Source organism: Heptranchias perlo, chromosome 17 (assembly GCF_035084215.1).
Source record: "Heptranchias perlo isolate sHepPer1 chromosome 17, sHepPer1.hap1, whole genome shotgun sequence".
NCBI lineage: Eukaryota > Metazoa > Chordata > Chondrichthyes > Hexanchiformes > Hexanchidae > Heptranchias > Heptranchias perlo.
The window spans coordinates 11,258,019-11,275,991 of NC_090341.1; the positions used below are offsets into that span (position 1 = coordinate 11,258,019).

At 44.0% G+C, this 17,973-nt stretch overlaps 1 protein-coding gene and 1 long non-coding RNA gene across 2 annotated transcripts in view; one reads left to right on the forward strand and one right to left on the reverse strand.

Annotated features, from left to right (window-relative positions):
- mst1rb (macrophage stimulating 1 receptor b) overlaps window positions 1–17,472 on the reverse strand; it is a 120,426-nt gene extending 102,954 nt beyond the window's left edge. Inside the window, exons 1-2 of the mRNA XM_067998479.1 lie at window positions 17,353–17,472; window positions 367–1,876 (exon numbers count right to left, since the gene is read on the reverse strand). Coding sequence (XP_067854580.1) covers window positions 367–1,572 — 1,206 coding nt within the window. The 5' untranslated portion in view covers window positions 1,573–1,876; window positions 17,353–17,472. The remainder of the gene's footprint in view (window positions 1–366; window positions 1,877–17,352) is intronic.
- The window catches only part of LOC137334050 (uncharacterized), a 38,126-nt gene continuing 36,743 nt past the window's right edge, over window positions 16,591–17,973 (forward strand). The window contains exon 1 of the long non-coding RNA XR_010966050.1: window positions 16,591–16,678. This is a non-coding gene — a long non-coding RNA (uncharacterized lncRNA). The remainder of the gene's footprint in view (window positions 16,679–17,973) is intronic.

Consider the following 17,973-nt stretch of genomic DNA (forward strand, 5'->3'; position numbering starts at 1 on the left):
TTGAACACAATGGCCTAGATATTGAGCCGGGACCATTTTTGCGGGGGGTGGGGGGCAGCAGTGTGCACACTGCCCTCTTCCCCCGCGCCCCCCCCAAAAAGGTGAGACCTGAGGCTCTCCAGATATGACCGAAGACATAAGACCACAAGACCTAAATATGTCATTGAATGCCGCCCTTCCTACCAGTCACATGACCACAATCGCTGGTCTCGTCTGAACTGCGCTGGACACTCAAATTTAAAACCTAGCTAAGTTCTAATCTTCCCCGTGTATCAAACGGTGCTTCACAACAGATCTGATGATTTTGCTGGTGGCGGGGGCGGTGGAAAGGAGAGGAAAAATAGGAGGAAAGCGTTCTGTACTTACATTTTGAGGGCAGTACTCCATCTCCTGGTAAAATTCTATGCCCCTTTCCAGCGGTTCTTCTGATGGCTGACAACAGGCTTCCATCCCACGTTTAATTATCCCTTCGATTCTTTTAATGGGGAAAGTACATAGGGCAGACATCCTGCGCAAGATATTGGTTTTGGGCTCACTTTCTGCAAAAACTCCAAACAGCACATCATCATTTTCTGAAACATCAAGCTCCTTGGCAAGATGCATACCCGGTTTAGCCAAATAAGCGGCTTGTAATACATTGTATAGGGTATCCCCAGCTCCAGGTGTCCTCCTCCTACGTCTTGGCTCATAACGGCATTCCAGAACAAGCTCGCGGTAATTTCTGACCTCATACTCTCCAACCTTCAATTGAGCGATTCTTGTGTGATAGCTGTTTGAAGTGGTGCTTTCCTTTTGCACAGTCAGAAAATAGACATATTCGCCAGAGCTAAAGGTATAAACATAATCTATAGGGTAGGAGTCTAGAAATTCATCCAGCACCGTTAAAGAAGATGCATTAACAGAAGGGAACACAAACCCATCCAAATTTCCCAGCAGTCTCTTCATTGATATTGACTTTGGACTATAAGTTTTTGCAACAGTTCTGTTGACTGTGGCACCAATGAAAAAATAGGTGGTACGTGATTCTACATGAACATGTACTTGGGTGCCCAATGGGCTCGCCACACAGTCAGGACAACGGTCAGGACTATTGTTTTTCTTCTTAAACAGGCATGTTGTGTCACTTAGATTACTTTTTTGGATATAGTGCAGGTAGCAGATGCCATGTTGAGAGCTTCCACAGGTATATAAGATTGAATCGTAAGTGTCAAACACAAGGACTTCATTGTCATTATCCTCCTTGCCAACAACCGGCTCCCAGTCGGTCGCACAAATTTTGCACATCGCACAGTCTGAGCTGCCGACCGGGCCTGTCTGCAGTTCAGATATGCTCTCAAGCGCTAAATTTAAAGCATATAACCGGTTCCGCACTCCTAGATAGATGGCTCGTGGTTCATAATCATACACCCCTATATTCTGGATCGGTTGCTCTGCGTTAAAACTTGTCAGGTTGTATTGGACATTAAAGTCAAAGTGTTTGGGCTCCCTCAGGCACTCTTGAGTATCAAAGAATGAAATATTTGTCAATATCCATACAGTTAGCCAGAGGAAGATTTCTGCCCCAAATTTCATCCCGTTGCCAGATGTCACTTCAACGAGGGTGGTGGGTGGGAAGTGAAGAGATCAGCAATTACCAAATTTTCAAATGATCAAGAAAAAAATCCTTAACTTTTGAGCATTCTTCGTCAATTCTGGTATCATGACAAAGTATCCCTAAGGATTGTAACACACTGAAGTAGAACAATAACCGCAGCTTCTGGGGTTTTTTTTATACGCAAAGATGAAGGTATCGTGTGGGTCAGACTCAGAACTCGAATCTTCTTCAGTGGAGTTTTCTTTCTGCAGAAACCTCCCAGGTGTGAACGCTATCCTATTGCTGCACAAAAAGAAAAAAAAATAAAGTCAGCTCGCCGAAAATCAAGAATAGCTGCAGAATTTTCTCCCCTCGTTAAGTGTAATAACCCTCAAATAACAATTTTTGAAAATAGGCACAAGGAACTTTACAGAACATTCCGTCTGCTGAAGATCCCACAGCACCTTACAGTTTAATGCACGTTCAATCCTTTCATAAACTCTACAAGTTTTCAAAAGATCACCCCGGGGGAATTAAATGCAAAGAGATTTTGTCACCTTCTAATTATACTCATCTCCTTCTGACCCACACTTCAAAAGTCAGAACTACAAAAAATAAATCTTCACCCTTCCCATTTCTCTGAAATACTACTAAAAAGGTTTCCCACAGCCCCCACCCCTTCCCCTCTGGTGCCATACACAGTTTTTACCTTTAGCGTTCTTTACCTCTGGCTCGCAGACTTTTCCCTTAGAAGGCCCTCTATTTTCCAAGTTCTCTTGTGTCCTGCAGGTGAGATTTCTTTAAAATATTCAATCACCCAACTTCTTTCATTTAAGTTCCCTGCATTGCATTCCATCCTGGAGTTAAAAAGAATTCTGCAGTTCTCCACCCCACCCCACCCCAGACTCCCATGCCCTCCCTCCCCGGAACCCCCCCCCACCCCCCCCAATGTTGACTCGTTAGTTACAGAGAAAACAAGCATTTTCGTCATTTTTTATTAAAAAGAGAATTTCATTCCACAAACCCCTCTCCCCCCCCATGATAATATGGGATCCTACATCATGTGACACTGCACTGAAACTGGTCAAAAAACACTCATTGTGCTTTTAGTCTTAATGGCTGTCAAAAATATTTTCTCATGTAGCTTTTTAAAGTCAATAACCTCCATATAATATTAGATGGCCATTATTAACTTACAAGATGTGCGCTAATCTCAAGATTCATCAGAACCTGAAACCATTCGAGTTTTACTCTGATGATTTATGATAACACTTGACCCAGTCACTTTGATTACTGCTGTGTAATAAACTGACAGACATCCTGTATCCTCTACACATTTCCTGTACAAGCTGATACCGCCACACGTCATCACTTAGTCATGTTTTGGGCTTGGGAAGAGGAGCTAAAAATAATATGGAGCACTATGGGCAAAGAACTCAACTACAGACCATCAGTCACTGCCAGTTTACCTTCTGCCATTAGGGAGGTAAGCTCTCAGTGGCAATAAAGCTATGCTGGTTCCCCTGAACACATACGCGCACACACACGCCCCGCATGCTTTCCCCATCTCCTCAACTTTCCACCGTGTAATCAGAAAACAGACCTTCCTTGGCTCAAGGGGTAAATGCACCACATGGAGTGGTACCAGGCAATATAGGCCAGGATGGCCCTTTGTGCTGAGTTAGCTGATCTCAGTTCGAGCAGCAATAGGGCCACTGCAAACATCCCTGGGTTTGGGGGCATGGGGAAGAAAAGGAAAAGCAAAATCAGCTCAGGCTCTCACTCCTGATTGCTAGCCGCTGACTCTCGGCTGAAAATATACGCACGAACATTGGATGAGAAAAGGAAAATAATCAGCTGTAATGTTCTCGATCTAATGGTCTGCCAACACTCAGTGCCTACTTTGACAAGTGAAATTTTTCACTTGAAATTTTGCATTTTTTAAGTTCTAAGTTGTTGGGAGCAGTTGAATCTCTCAATTATCTTTATCTGTGCCTGAGAAAGAACACAAAAAACAACGGCAGCAGAAAAAGACCTCACTTAAAAGGGTGGGGGGGGGGGGGGAATCCTGGAAAGTCTGGACCTTTACTCAAGTATGGAGGGGATTCTGGATAAAAGATCCTGAATTTAGACATTTTGCACCCGATATCAGGAGGGAGGCGGGTTGACAGCGGGGGTGGGGGTCGACTGGGCGCGTGGGTAACCCGCCCAGTAAAATCGGTGGGTTCGGCACGCGATCGTAAGTTAATTGAAGCCACTCACCATGGCTTCCGGGTTTTGCGCTGGAAAGCTGCGCAGCGGGCGGACTGCGCACCTACATCATAGGCTGTCAGCTGGAGGAGTCCTATTTAAAGGGGCAGTCCTCCACTGACTGATGCTGCAGAAAATAGGCAAAATTACAGCGTGGAGCAGCCCAGGGGGAAGGCTGCTCCCAGGTTTAATGATGCCTCACTCCAGGTCTTACTGAATGGGGTGAGGAGGAGGAGGGAGATCTTCCACCCGGCAGACAGGAGGAAGTGGCCTGCCTCTGCCACTACGAAGGCCTGGCTCGAGGTGGCAGAGGAGGTCACCAGCACCACCAACATATCACGCACCTACATACAGTGCAGGAGACGCTTCAATGACCTAACCAGGTCAGCCGAAGTGAGTACTCTTAAAAATTCCCCTACACTCCGTCTGCCACATCACCGCCCCCACCCCACATCTCCTTCTGCACTGCCAACACTACTCTATCACATCACTCCTCACACCCACTGAATCCTCATCCTCATCTTACCTGCACTTCCTCACCTCCTCAGTACTCATCCCACCACTACCACTCAACCCAATCCTCATATAATCTCATGGCTCTGTCTCATACTCACCCTCTCATGCCTCTGTCTCATACTCACCCTCACCTCACCTGCCACTACCTGTGCTGCAGCCACAGGGCATGCATCACGTATGTGTAGTAGGAAGCGTAAGGCAAACGTGTCGTGAGCATGAAGGAGATGCACAAGGGTGTTTGAGGGTTTGTCATGGTTTTTACTTATATTTGATTTCTGATCAACTCACATTACATATTATATCGTCACTATTACTGCCACGTCTTGGCCATTCTTGACTGGCTTGTGCAATAAGGCCCTTTCATGAGGTTCTCCATGAACACCCTTGATGCCACCCACTGCGTCACCCTACAGTGGGTGTATGTGTAGTTGCATGATTACTTTGTGCAGGTGCCTGTTGCGCAGCACTGTGTTGTGTAGCTCCACGTGGCGGAGGTGGACAGCATGCCTGGCGAGGATGGTGATGTTGCTCGTCTTCCAATGGAGTGATGAATGCAGCCATGGAACCCCCCCCATCCTGACGGTGTGAGTGTGAGGGAGTCTGCAAAGTAGGTAAATGAGTTTGGACAGCAGACTTTAGGGTATGATGTAATAATATTGAGTGTGGAGACAATGGTGTGGCAGGCAAAACTTTGTCTGAGATGACAGAGTGCCCTGCTGCAGTGAATGAAGTATTCCCCCCGACTGTCAAGGAATCCTCTGCATCTCCCAATGGCTGCTGACAAACACATCTCCAACAACAGGGAGTGTTTCCCACAGCATGGGAAACATGCTGAGGAGAGTCCAAAATCACATCCCTGCTAAAATCTCTTCCCAATGAGGTCTCTCAATGACCTCAAATACCTCCCTAACTATCTAAACTGTCATCCCGCCAGCTTTAATTGCCGGTGGGAGTCCCGCATGCGGGGGCTGCGGGCACACCGATTCGCGTCATTGGGGAACCCGGAAGTGGGCGGGTTGGAGCCGGGCTCCGGACCCGCTCTAGGATTCCCCAATTTTAGGAACACCCCCTGCCACGAACGCACCCGCTCGGCCATCCTAAATTTGACCCCTTTATGTAAGTACAACCTCTTTGGTAACGCCTAGTACTGTCGCAAAGATGTTTGGTGAAGAAAAAAAGATGTGAGTTAGTTTAATTATTCTCAATTTCTAGCCTTCCAGTACAGAATCGTTGTGCATTATCTTCGGAGAAAGTATTCAGACACTGGAAATTTCAACATAATATTGTCACTGACCAAAAAAAAAGTGAACTTGTACAGAATGGAAAGCCTTCCTGTTTTTATGTGCATTTTAACCAGTCTGTGTATGAAAAAAAACCACTTCTCATCATTCCTTGCAAACTTCAAAAATGAGAAAAATTGCACACTTTTAAAGACTTAACATGAGACAGTTTACTGCCAATAATGATTTTAAAATAAGTAATATAATAAATATAGTAAGAGTAAATACTTTTAGTATTTTCAGCATTTCAATACTGCACATTTTGCTGATGTCATTGGCCTGCAACTTTTGAATATTAATTAGGCCCCCGCCTGCCTTTTGCGGGAGCCTCGTCGATGGCCTGATGTGTTTGTTAAATTTTAAACAGGCGGGAATGGGTTGCTCGATCCCAGTATTTTAACCCCGACCCTCTCCTGCCCATCGGGCGGGGGAGGGGGGTGACGGGTGGTTAAAATCAAGGCTATGGCTTCTGCATTTTGCTGCATAAGCATAGTCACTGCATGTCAAAGAAATTCATTCTTTGGGAGCGCTTGGAGATGTTTGAGAGCTGTGATAAGACTATATAAATGCCTACATTACAACAGTGACTACACTTCAAAAGTACTTCATTGGCTGTAAAGCACTTTGGGACATCCTGAGGATGTGAAAGGCGCTATACAAAGGAACATAAAAACAGGAGTAGGCCATTTAGCCCCTGGTGCTTGTTCTGCCATTCACTGAGGTCATGGCAGATCTCTGACCTAACTCCATATTAGCCCAATATCCCTTCATCGCTTTGGTTAACAAAAATTTCAGATTTAAAATTAACAACTGCCGTTTGCGGAAGGGAGTTCCAAACTTCTACCACCCTTTGTGTGTAGAAGTGTTTCCTAACTTCACTCCTGAAAGTCCTGGCTCTAATTTTTAGGCTATGTCCCCTAGTCCTAGACTTCCCAACCAGCGGAAGTAATTTCTCTCTATCTACCCTATCAGTTCCCCTTAATATCTTGAAAATTTTGATCAAATCACCCCTTAATCTTCCAAATTTCAGGGCAAACAGCCCTAGCTTGTGTAATCTCTCCTCGTGACTTAACCCATGATATCCAGGTATCACTCTAGTAAATCTACACTGCACTCTTCCAAGGCCAATATATCCTTCCTAAGGTGCGGTGCCCAGAACTGAACATAATACTCCAGGTGTGGTCTAACCAGGGCTCTGTTATACAGAGAATAGTTGAGGTCCCAACACAGATCTGATGGGACACCACTAGTCACATCTTGCACATTTGAATACCTGCCCATTATCCCTACTCTCAGTCTCCTGCCACTCAGCCAATTTCCTAACCAGGTCAATAATTTGCCCTCAATTCCATGAGCTACAACTTTAGCTAACAGCCTCTTATGAGGGACTTTATCGACTGCCTTCTGGAAGTCCATATAAACAACATCCATAGACATTCCCCTGTCCACTACTTTAGTCACCTCTTCACAAAATTCAATCAGGTTCGTCAGGCATGACCTACCCTTTACTAATCCATGATCAACTGAAAATTTTCAATGTGTTCAATCACTCTATCCTTAATTATAGACTCTAGTAATTTCCCAACAACAGATGTCAGGCTAACTGATCTATAATTCCCTGGTTTCCCTCTCTCACCTTTCTTAAATAGCGGAGTGACATGTGCAATTTTCCAATCTAAAGGAATTGTTCCTGAATCGAGAGAACTTCGGAACATCATAGTTAGGACTTCTGCAATGTTCTCACCTACTTCCTTGAAAACCCTGGGATGGAAACCTTCTGGTCCTGGGGATTTGTCACTCTTTAGAGCCATTATTTTCTTCATTACTGTTAATGTGCTTACGTTAATTATGGTGAGTCCCTGTCCCTGATTCAAAATTAGTTTCCTTGGGATGTCCAGCATACTATCCTCTTCCTCTACGGTAAATACTGGCACAAATAATTATTTAACATGTCCACCATTTCCTTATTTTCATTTACAATATCACCATTATCAGTTTTTAAGGGGCCCTCATTGCTCTTAACCACTCTTTCTTTCCTAGTATAATTGTAAAAATTTTTTGTGTTGCTTTTGATATCCTTTGCAAGTTTCTTTTCATACTCCCTTTTTGTAGCTCTTATTATCTGTTTTGTCACCCTTTGCTGTTCTTTGTATCTCTCCCAGTCGCCAGGATCTGTGCTATTTTTTGCATTTTTGTGTGCTTTTTCTTTTAGTTTTATGTTGTCCCTTACCTCTTTTGTCATCCATGGCTGTTTTTTTTTGGCAAGTGGAGCTCTTCCCCCTTAGGGGTATAAACTGGTTCTGTATCACATTAAATTCTTTTTTGAACACCTCCCACTGATCTTCTGTCGTTTTAACCATTAACAGATTTGCTCAGTTTACTGTGGACAGTCTCTCTCTCATCCCGTTGAAGTCAGCCTTAACTAAATTTAGAATCTTAGTAGCTGATACGGGTTTCTCCCTTCCAAACACAACATTGAACTCAATCATATTATGATCACTATTAGATAAATGTTCACGCACAGTAAGGCTGTTTACTAAACCTGGCTTATTACTACATATTAAATCAAATATGATCTAGCACATATTATTGCAGAAAGCTGTCCTGAACACATTCAAGAAATTTGCTACCTTTCTGACATGAGCTCGTCTGCTTATCCCAATCAATAGTAAAATTAAAATCCCCCATTAAAACCACTCTGCCTTTGCTACATGCTTGTCTAATCTCTGCATATATACATTCTGCCACTTCACAGCTGCTACCAGGGGAGCCTATACTCCCACTACAGTCTTAAATCCTTTTCTAGTTCTTAATTCTGCCCATAAAGTCTCCACTGCCTGCCTACCTCTCATTATATCCTCTCTTATCATTGAAGTAATTTCATCCTTAATCACTAAGGCTACTCCTCCCCCTCTACCAGTTTCCCTATCCTTCCTGTACACCTGATTAACTCAATGTGAAGTGTTAAGAGAATGATACGCTATTGCATAAATGCAAGCCTCTTTCTTCAATTGGATTTGTCATTTGGCAACAACTGGTGATCATCGTTCAAGTGTCAGTCAGAAAATTTCTGGACAAAAGCTAAATTGAACATCTCACATGATAACATATTAGGTTTTTTTGTTTCATTTTTCTACCATTTTACCCAGCCCACTGGTTCAAAACTCCACGAATTATTAATAAACCTTAAGGAAAAACTATAGAAATAGATTTCTTTTCTCTCTAATTTTTTTCCTTTTTCTGAAGGAGCTTTACAATGGGCTTCGGTGGCCCTCACCAGGATTCCTCATCACTATCTACTAACTCCTGCGTAAAAGTGTGCAAGATCAGGATCATGCTTGGCTGTAATGTCCTCCGTGGTCGAGTAACCTGCTAACGTTCAGCGTCGGGATTCACAAATGAAGAGCAGCCACTTGTGCAAGATGTTGGCGCATTTGATACCTGTGAATTGTACCACAACAGGGTGTCATTTGTGGCTGTTGGTAGCACTCTCACAGACCGAGTCAGAAGGTTGTGGTTTCAAGTCCCACTACAGAGACTTGAGCACAATATCAAGTTTGACACTCCAGCACAGTACTGAGGGAGTGCTGCACTATTAGAGGTACCATCTTTCGGATGAGACATTAAAACGAGGCCCCGTCTGCTTTCTCAAACGATCCCATGACACTATTCGAAGAAGATTAGGGGAGTTCTCCCCGGTGTCCTGGAAATATTTATCCTTCAACCAACATCACTAAAACAGATTATCTGGTCATCATCTCATTGCTGTTTGTGGGACCTTGCTGTGTGCAAATTGGCTGCCACGTTTGCTACATTACAACAGTGACAACACTTCAAAAGTACTTTATTGGCTGTAAAGCGTTTGGGATGTCCTGAGGTCATGAAAGGCACTATACAAATGCAAATCTTTCTTTCTTTTCACAACATGGGTCAGATAAGGAAAGATAAGTGTAACTGTCTGGACACACCATCACCTGTATAGAATATATCTTACATTGCTGAGCATCTCATTAAAAGCCAGGACAGGTCAATTTCAAGCCCCTATCCACACCTGCCTTACTCTTCCCTTTGGGCCTGCTGTCTCTGCTGTAAAATTGTACATGGCTGGCTGATCAGAAGAGTGGTATTATAAGGTTTCATGTCCTTTTTTGCTGCACTTAGTAACTGCTTGCCCAGAAAACAAGCATCTCATTTTGTTGCATTAATCACAGCCATATTCAATAACAGTTTTGCGGTTGAACAATTGTGGAAATATATTAGAACAAGCCACATCCTAATGAGATGTCATGAATCTTCGTTTCTACAGGCATATCAGTCTGAAATCAAAGAGGAAAACTACCCAGGTCCCAAAGATTCCAGTAATTGCTTTGCCAAATCATTCGTGATTACCACCCGCCTACTCCCATCAATAAGTCGGGGCAGGATTTGTTTATGCAATTAATACAAGGCCACAGCAACAACTTCCATTTCAAACAGTTTAAGAAGGCGCCATACTCTTCCTTTCCCCTTTCAAAAGAGGAAAGGGCTGGAAAGCAACATATAAAAAGAAACATATTATAGCTAACTTCCAACTCTATCTTACTGAGTAAGCCTCCCACAGTTTTAAAGGGGGAAATATCCCCGCCGGCAATTCCACAATTCCTGCTGGAAATGCCCATTTTAGTCGCAATTAACCTGAGATTTCATTAGCAATGACACCACTGAATTATGTCAAAGCAGAGCCTGTCTTCCCTTCTAGCATCTCCCCTGTACTCCTCTCCCCCACCTAACATAAATATATACACATGGCAATTTCACAAAACATCTCTGTACCCAGCACGTGCGCAATACTGGAATTACACCTTTCAACAAAGCATCCATGGAATACAGCTTCAAGGTTAAAATTTGTGCTGCATGTTTTAAAAAAATAAAACTTCCTATTTTGGCTTGACCTGTTAACGAAAAAAAAAATCTGGATTCCTCCCTCTCTCCCATGGGTGAAGCATATATCCAATGCAAACATCAATTCTGCAGTAACCGATAACTTGCAGAAAGTTAGCTCATATCTGGAGACCAGACCAGACCCATGGCCAGGACTTCAGTGGGCTCTGGAATCAGTAGAAATGGCAAAAAAGAAAATAATCAAATGCATTGAATTTTATTGGCTCACATTTCAACCTATTTTACACCCACACTGCCTGGTACAGGCAATCTGATAAACAGCAACCGCAATCCAAAATAATAAGCTTGCCTTTCTTTCTAAATAGCAGTGTGCAGATCTGCTAAGGGAGGGCAATTAAATCGCAGATGAGTAATTACAGGTAGGCGGTGTATACTGGAGTCAGACTTTCCGAAAATCACAAAACAGCTTAGAAATGCAAAATAAAACACATTAAAAAAAAAATCAGGAAACAATGGTAAATCCAAAAAGATTCCTCAATGTTTTATCACAAACATTTCCACAAAGAATCGTACCCTCTCTCCATTTAACATCCCTCATTTTGAAAGATGTGAGGTGCCAACAAGTAATTTTTCATTCACATCTGATGCATTCAAGGGATTCAATTCTACTTTTAAAAAGTCTGTAGTATATTTTGTGAATGAGAGATTACCAGTTCCTTTTAATCATTTTCAAATGAGCTGTGATCCAAATATTTCATAGCAAAGACAATACAAGGTAGTCAAACAGAGAGTACCAAAAGGTACATGGATCAGGGGAGTGGGGGATGAGGGTCGGGCATTAGCTGAACTCAGTGTAAGGGACATGGTCAGGACTCACTGAACACCTACACAGGCAGGTCAAACTCAATTTTTTCCCCCACTAACTCTGCCAAAATTTGAAAGCACGAAGCAATGAATAGAGTCATTGTACTGGTGGCATTCATGAATGGAGGGATGATTTCCAGGAACACATTCTAAAGCAAACATACGAGTTTAAACAATAAATGATTAATACTCAAATTTCCAATGTCCATCGTAATTTTAATTTAAAGTAGGAGTGTCATTCCATAAACTCACCTTCAGTGCTACCCAGTCACTTCTCAAATTATGCAACGACGACGACGACAACAACAATGACAACAACAACTTGCATTTATATAGTGCCTTTAACGTCCCAAGGCACTTCACAGGAGTGTCAGCAAACAAAATTTGACACTGAGCCACATAAGGAGATAGGGTCACAGAGGTAGGTTTTAAGGAGCATCTTAAAAGGAGGAGAGAGAGGTAGAGAGCGAAGAGGTTTCGGGAGGGAATTCCAGAGCTTAGGGCCGAGGCAGCTGAAGGCAGGACCGCCAATGGTAGAACGATCAAAATCGGGGATGTGCAAGAGGCCAGAATTGGAGGAGCGCAGAGATCTCAGAGGGTCTCCTATAATTGACCGAAAAAATTAGAATCAAATAAAAAAAAACATAACTTTCCTAGCCTCAAATTTTATCTCTCTCTCTAGGTTTCATACGCACTTTACCCCAGCCAAAGCAACTAAACCTGCTCCCAGGCAGGCTGCTCTGAATCCAACTTGCAACCAGCTATGAGGTAAGAGTTGCCCAAGGATTGACTCATGATTTTTCCATCATGGCACAATAACAGGGCCTGTCACGTAAGGAACAGCAGATGGAGACCCACATAGTAATAACAAAACGCATACCATACACAAGCACATGCAGCTGTTTGGTGCAAGAGAATTTTAACGTCCAGTAACATATTTTCAAATTCTAATAATTTTTTTAACCATAGAAAATATTTATTTGTAAACCACAGCGCACCTCAATTGCCCCATGTCTATGCAGAGATAGGAGCTGAGGAAGCCATTTTCAAAACTGAAATTTAAAGAAAACATGTCTGGACTACACGACTGTCCCTACAATGAATAGCTGAAGTAAATAGGCCAGGGAGATCCCTGGTTCAGTTCAAATCTGTGTAGCTGATCTCAGTTGGAGTGGTTGCAAGGAACACTACAAATGGCCCCAATCCATCCGGGTTGCAGCAGGGAGAAAAACTGCCATGGTTCCCAATCCTAATTACTATCCAATGACCCTGCTGGATGTGTGGATATTGGGCAAGGGCAAGATAGGGTTCAACGCCTCCCTCCCCTAATCGAATAGCTTCCCAACACTCACTATCCATGCTCACGAATGGCCTCGAGTGAGGTACCAGAGGACAATTCCATAGGAACAGGAGCAGGCCATTCAGACCCTCGAACCTGCTCCGCCATTCAATTAGATCTTGGCTGATCTATGTTTCAACTCCTTTTACCCGCCTTAGCTCCATATCCCTTGATACCCTGACCTAACAAAAATCTTTCGATCTCAGTTTTGAAAGCTCCAATTATCCCAGCCTCCACAGCCTTTTGGAGGAGAGAATTCCAGATTTCTACTACCCTTTATGTGAAAATGTGGTTGCTGATTTCCCTCCTAAATGGCCTTGCTTTAATTTTAAGATTATGCCCCCTTGTTCTTGATTCCCCCATCAGAGAAAGTAGATTAATGTTTTAAACACCCCGATCAGATCGTCCCTCAACCTTCTATACTCAAGGGAATATAAGCCAAGCTTATGCAACCAATCCTCATAATTTAACCCTCGAAGCCCCAGTGCCATTCTGATGAATCTGGGCTGCACCCCCTCCAAGGCCAATGTATCCTTCCTGAGTTGGGGTGCCCAAAACTGAATGCAGTACTCCAGATGGGGTCTGGCCAATGTTCTATACAACTGAAGCATAACATCCTCCTCTTTATGTTCCAGCCTCCTTGAAATAAAGGCCAACATTCCATTAGCCTTTTTAATTGTTTTTTGTACCTGTCTACTAGCTTTAAATGATGTATTAAGTACATACCCTATATCCCCACTCTTTCTCCTACCTGCCAATTTCCAACCCAAGTCAAAAGGCTACCTCTAATTCTGTGCGCTCTCATTTTTGCCAACAATCTTTTGTATAGAACCTTATCGAATGCCTTCTGGGAGTCCATACATGTAACATCCATAGACACTCCTTTGTCTATCTTATTCATGACCTCCTCAAAAAATGCAACTAGATTAGTCAGACATGACTTACTTTTAACAAAGCCACACTGGCTCTCCCTGATCAGCTCATATTTGCACAAGTGCTCAGTCACTCTGTCCTTAATGACAGATTCTGGTAGTTTCAACAACAACTTGCATTTATATAGCACCTTTAACGTAGTAAAACATCCCAAGGCGCTTCACAGGAGCGTTATCAAACAAAATTTTACGGAGTCACATGAGGCAATATTGGGATAGATAACTAAAAGCTTGGTCAAAGAGGTAGACTTTTACGAGCATCTTAAAGGAGGAGAGAGAGGTAGAGAGGTACAGAGGTTTAACATAAGAACATAAGAAATAGGAGCAGGAGTAGGCCAATCGGCCCCTCGAGCTTGCTCCGCCATTCAATAAGATCATGGCTGATCTGATCCTAACCTCAAATCTAAATTCATGTCCAATTTCCTGCCCGCTCCCCGTAACCCCTAATTCCCCTTACTTCTAGGAAACTGTCTATTTCTGTTTTAAATTTATTTAATGATGTAGCTTCCACAGCTTCCTGGGGCAGCAAATTCCACAGACCCACCACCCTCTGAGTGAAGAAGTTTCTCCTCATCTCAGTTTTGAAAGAGCAGCCCCTTATTCTAAGATTATGCCCCCTAGTTCTAGTTTCACCCATAAGTACATGGAGGGAATTCCAGAGGGAGGGAATTCCAGAGCTTCGGGCCTAGGCAGCTAAAGGCACGGCCGCCAATAAATTTCCAGCTGCGAAAGTGTATCTTAACAAGAACTTAGCCCTTTCAGAAGAGGAGAAAGGCAGGAAAGAAAATTGGCAGAGAAAGACATTTTAAAAAATAGGCACATGTTCCCAGCAAGTGTATACACACACTGCATAAATATATTTAGTTCTCTCTGCAAATGCCAGTTTCAGGAACGCACAATCGTGTCATTGACCTCTGCTTGTTATCCCTGGATTCCTACTAACAATAGAACCGGAACTCCAAAAAAGGACCAAAGACACACACACCGCACATCCCATAACTAACCACCACTCAATAAAAAGCTTTAATTATCTCAATAACTGACAGTGGCAGGAAAGAGCATAAACTTGCAACCATTTTAATGATAAATGCAATGCAAGAAAATGGCTCAATTTTTTTTTCAAAAAACCACCTTCATTGCCACATACAAGCCCAGCTGCCTCCTGTAATATAAGTTTAAGAGTTGCTCAACAAGATATTTCCTTGATTCTTTGCCTTACAAAATATTGTCCGCTGTGATCTCTATTTCCAGTTGTACTTCGAACATGAAAATTATTCCTACCAAAAACAAAATCCCAGCAGTTTACCCTCATCAGAGAGTGGTGAAAGCAATGTCCAACTGGAAGTTAATATTAACTTTCACCAGGAGAGGAGCAGAGGCATTGAAAATAATTACAAGTCTCAAAGAGGTCACACAGAGGCCAGATCAAACAACACAACGGGAATATACGAGCAGATCGCCCAGAACGTCACCCATAGAAACTCAGTAGATATACTGTTTTTACTCGGTTAAGACAATAAGTATTATTACATACAACATACGAACATACAAATTAAGAGCAGGAGTAGGCCTTTTAGCCCCTCTAGCCTGCTCTGCCATTTGGTAAGATCATGGCTGATCTGATTGTGACCTCAACCCTACTTTCCTGTCTACCAACGATAACCTTTGACTCCCTTGTTAATCGGGAATCTATCTAACTCAGCCTTAAAAATATTCAATGACCCTGCCACCACCGCTCTCTGGGGAAGGGAGTTCCGCAGACTCACGACCCTCTGAGAGAAAACATTTCTCCTCATCTCCGTCTTAAATGGGACACCCCTTATTTTTAAACTGTGGCCCCTAGTTCTAGTCTCTCCCACAAGGGGAAACATCCTCTCAGCATCTACCCCTTCTAGTCCCCTCAGGATCTTATATGTTTCAACAAGATCACCTCTCATTCTTCTAAACTCCAGTGTGTACAGGCCCAACTTGTCCAACCTTTCCTCATAAGATAATCCCCTCATCCCAGGAATCATTCAAGCAAACCTTCTCTGAACCACCTCCAAAGCAATTATGTCCTTTCTTAAATAAGGAGACCAAAACTGCACACAGTATTCTAGATGTGATCTCGCCAATGCCCTGTACAACTGTGGCAAAACATCTCTCCTTTTATATTCCATTTGCCTTCCTAATCATTTTTGCCGCAGAAAGCCAGCTGTGGATAACTGACCTGTCCCTTTAAAGCCACAAACCCTTAACTGCTGTAACATCCTGAAATCAATTAGACAGCCCTTATCCACAGGTCCAGGTTAGACGTGACCCGTGGGGGCGGTCGCTCCGACTGTCTGCCTGTCTTCCGCGGAATTCTCCGTGCCCGGGTGGCCACGGAGAGGGAGCACGCGGTGTCTGCCGGTACGCTTGAGGCTTTCCGCGACCGGTGGGCACCGCAGGGACTGGAGTGCATCCTGGACCGATAAAATAAAATTTTAATTTGACACTTATTTTGGGGATTTTTGGTTTTCTGCACATGAACACACCCTAAACGCCTTCTTATAAAAGGGGGGCCTAAAACACAAAAAAAAAGAAAGGAAAAAAAATTAGACATCCCTGTTTTAGGGAGACCCTGAGTGCTGAAAACAATTACAGGTTGATTGCTCTCAATGAGGGAAGTTTGCCAATTGATAGATACTTGCAAATCACTGGCTACTTGGCAGAAGAAAACCAGCATAAATTGATCCCCTCTTTATCTTCTTTACCCCCCAATCATCATTTATAACTCGTGTATACACATCGTGAATAAGCCAATGTAGGGTCCCGGAATAATATCTTACCTGGAATTTCCCTAAGCTAGTTAAGAGGCAAGCGTTTCTGGTGAGTGATCCCAAAGCAAAAATATTTAATGGATGGCATCCAGAAAGTTACAACGTATACTTAAGTACTCAACAATGTTCCTTCTCTTCTCCTTCCTTCCTCCTTCCCACCCCGGAGCTAGACTTATTCTAGTTTGCTCCTTTGGAGGAGATAAAAGTTTTTGGTTCTACAGCGGAGAGACTTTTACTTTCAGGTAAACTTTTCGATTCTTTGTCACCTGTATGTCTTAAAGGTGGATACTGGGCCCTATAACATCTCACGCCTTAAGGATTTTAGGAATGAAGCGTGGAATCATTAGAATAGTTACAGCACAGGTCGTGAATTCTCATTTTCTCAAAGTATTCCAACCTGATTTTCGCCCTTTTTATATAGATCCTTTGTTGATTAACTTCAAAAACATTCGGATCTTCAGTGGGGGGGGACAAAAAAACAACCTTTAGAAGTTGTTTCAGGAGCCTCACCCCCCTCACCCTCCCCCAGCCTCACCCCCCTCACCCTCCCCCAGCCTCACCCCCCTCACCCTCACCCCCCTCACCCTCCCCCAGCCTCACCCCCCTCACCCCCCTCACCCTCCCCCAGCCTCACCCCCCTCACCCTCCCCCTCCCTCACCCCCCTCACCCTCCCCCAGCCTCACCTTGTTGAGTAACTTCGCACTTGGAAAGTGCCCTGGAAATGTCCGAGTAACTCGCGCCTTAACTCCTCGCGCCCCAGGTACCGAGAAGCCTCGAGAGGAACATTCAATCCGGATCCCTACCTGCCACCGGAAAGTTTCTGCCCCCCCCCCCCCCCCGCCGCTGTTGTGGTTTGGTGGTTGTTCGGGGCTCCGTCAACTTGTCCCTCTGACCCTCACCTGAGCGCGCGCTCACCTGGATCCCAAAACAACGCCCGGGCTCCGAGCAGCGACCTCTGTGCTGGCCGGCCGAGCAATAGTCCGGCTCCCCGGTACCGTGGGGCGTGCGGTGGGTTGGGCTCAAGGATTTCTCCTTTTACTCAACTTTCGATCCAACTTTGAATTTCCTGCAGCGTTTTGGATTCAGTCTCCCTCTGCTGGGCAACTACCTCTCTCTCCATCTACTTCACCCAATGTCTCCACCCCTCTCTCCATCTACTTCACCCAATGTCTCCACCTCTCTCTCCATCTACTTCACCCAATGTCTCCACCCCTCTCCATCTACTTCACCCAATGTCTCCACCCCTCTCTCCATCTACTTCACCCAATGTCTCCACCCCTCTCTCCATCTACTTCACCCAATGTCTCCACCCCTCTCCATCTACTTCACCCAATGTCTCCACCCCTCTCTCCATCTACTTCACCCAATGTCTCCACCCCTCTCTCCATCTACTTCACCCAATGTCTCCACCCCTCTCTCCATCTACTTCACCCAATGTCTCCACCCCTCTCTCCATCTACTTCACCCAATGTCTCCACCCCTCTCTCCATCTACTTCACCCAATGTCTCCACCCCTCTCTCCATCTACTTCACCCA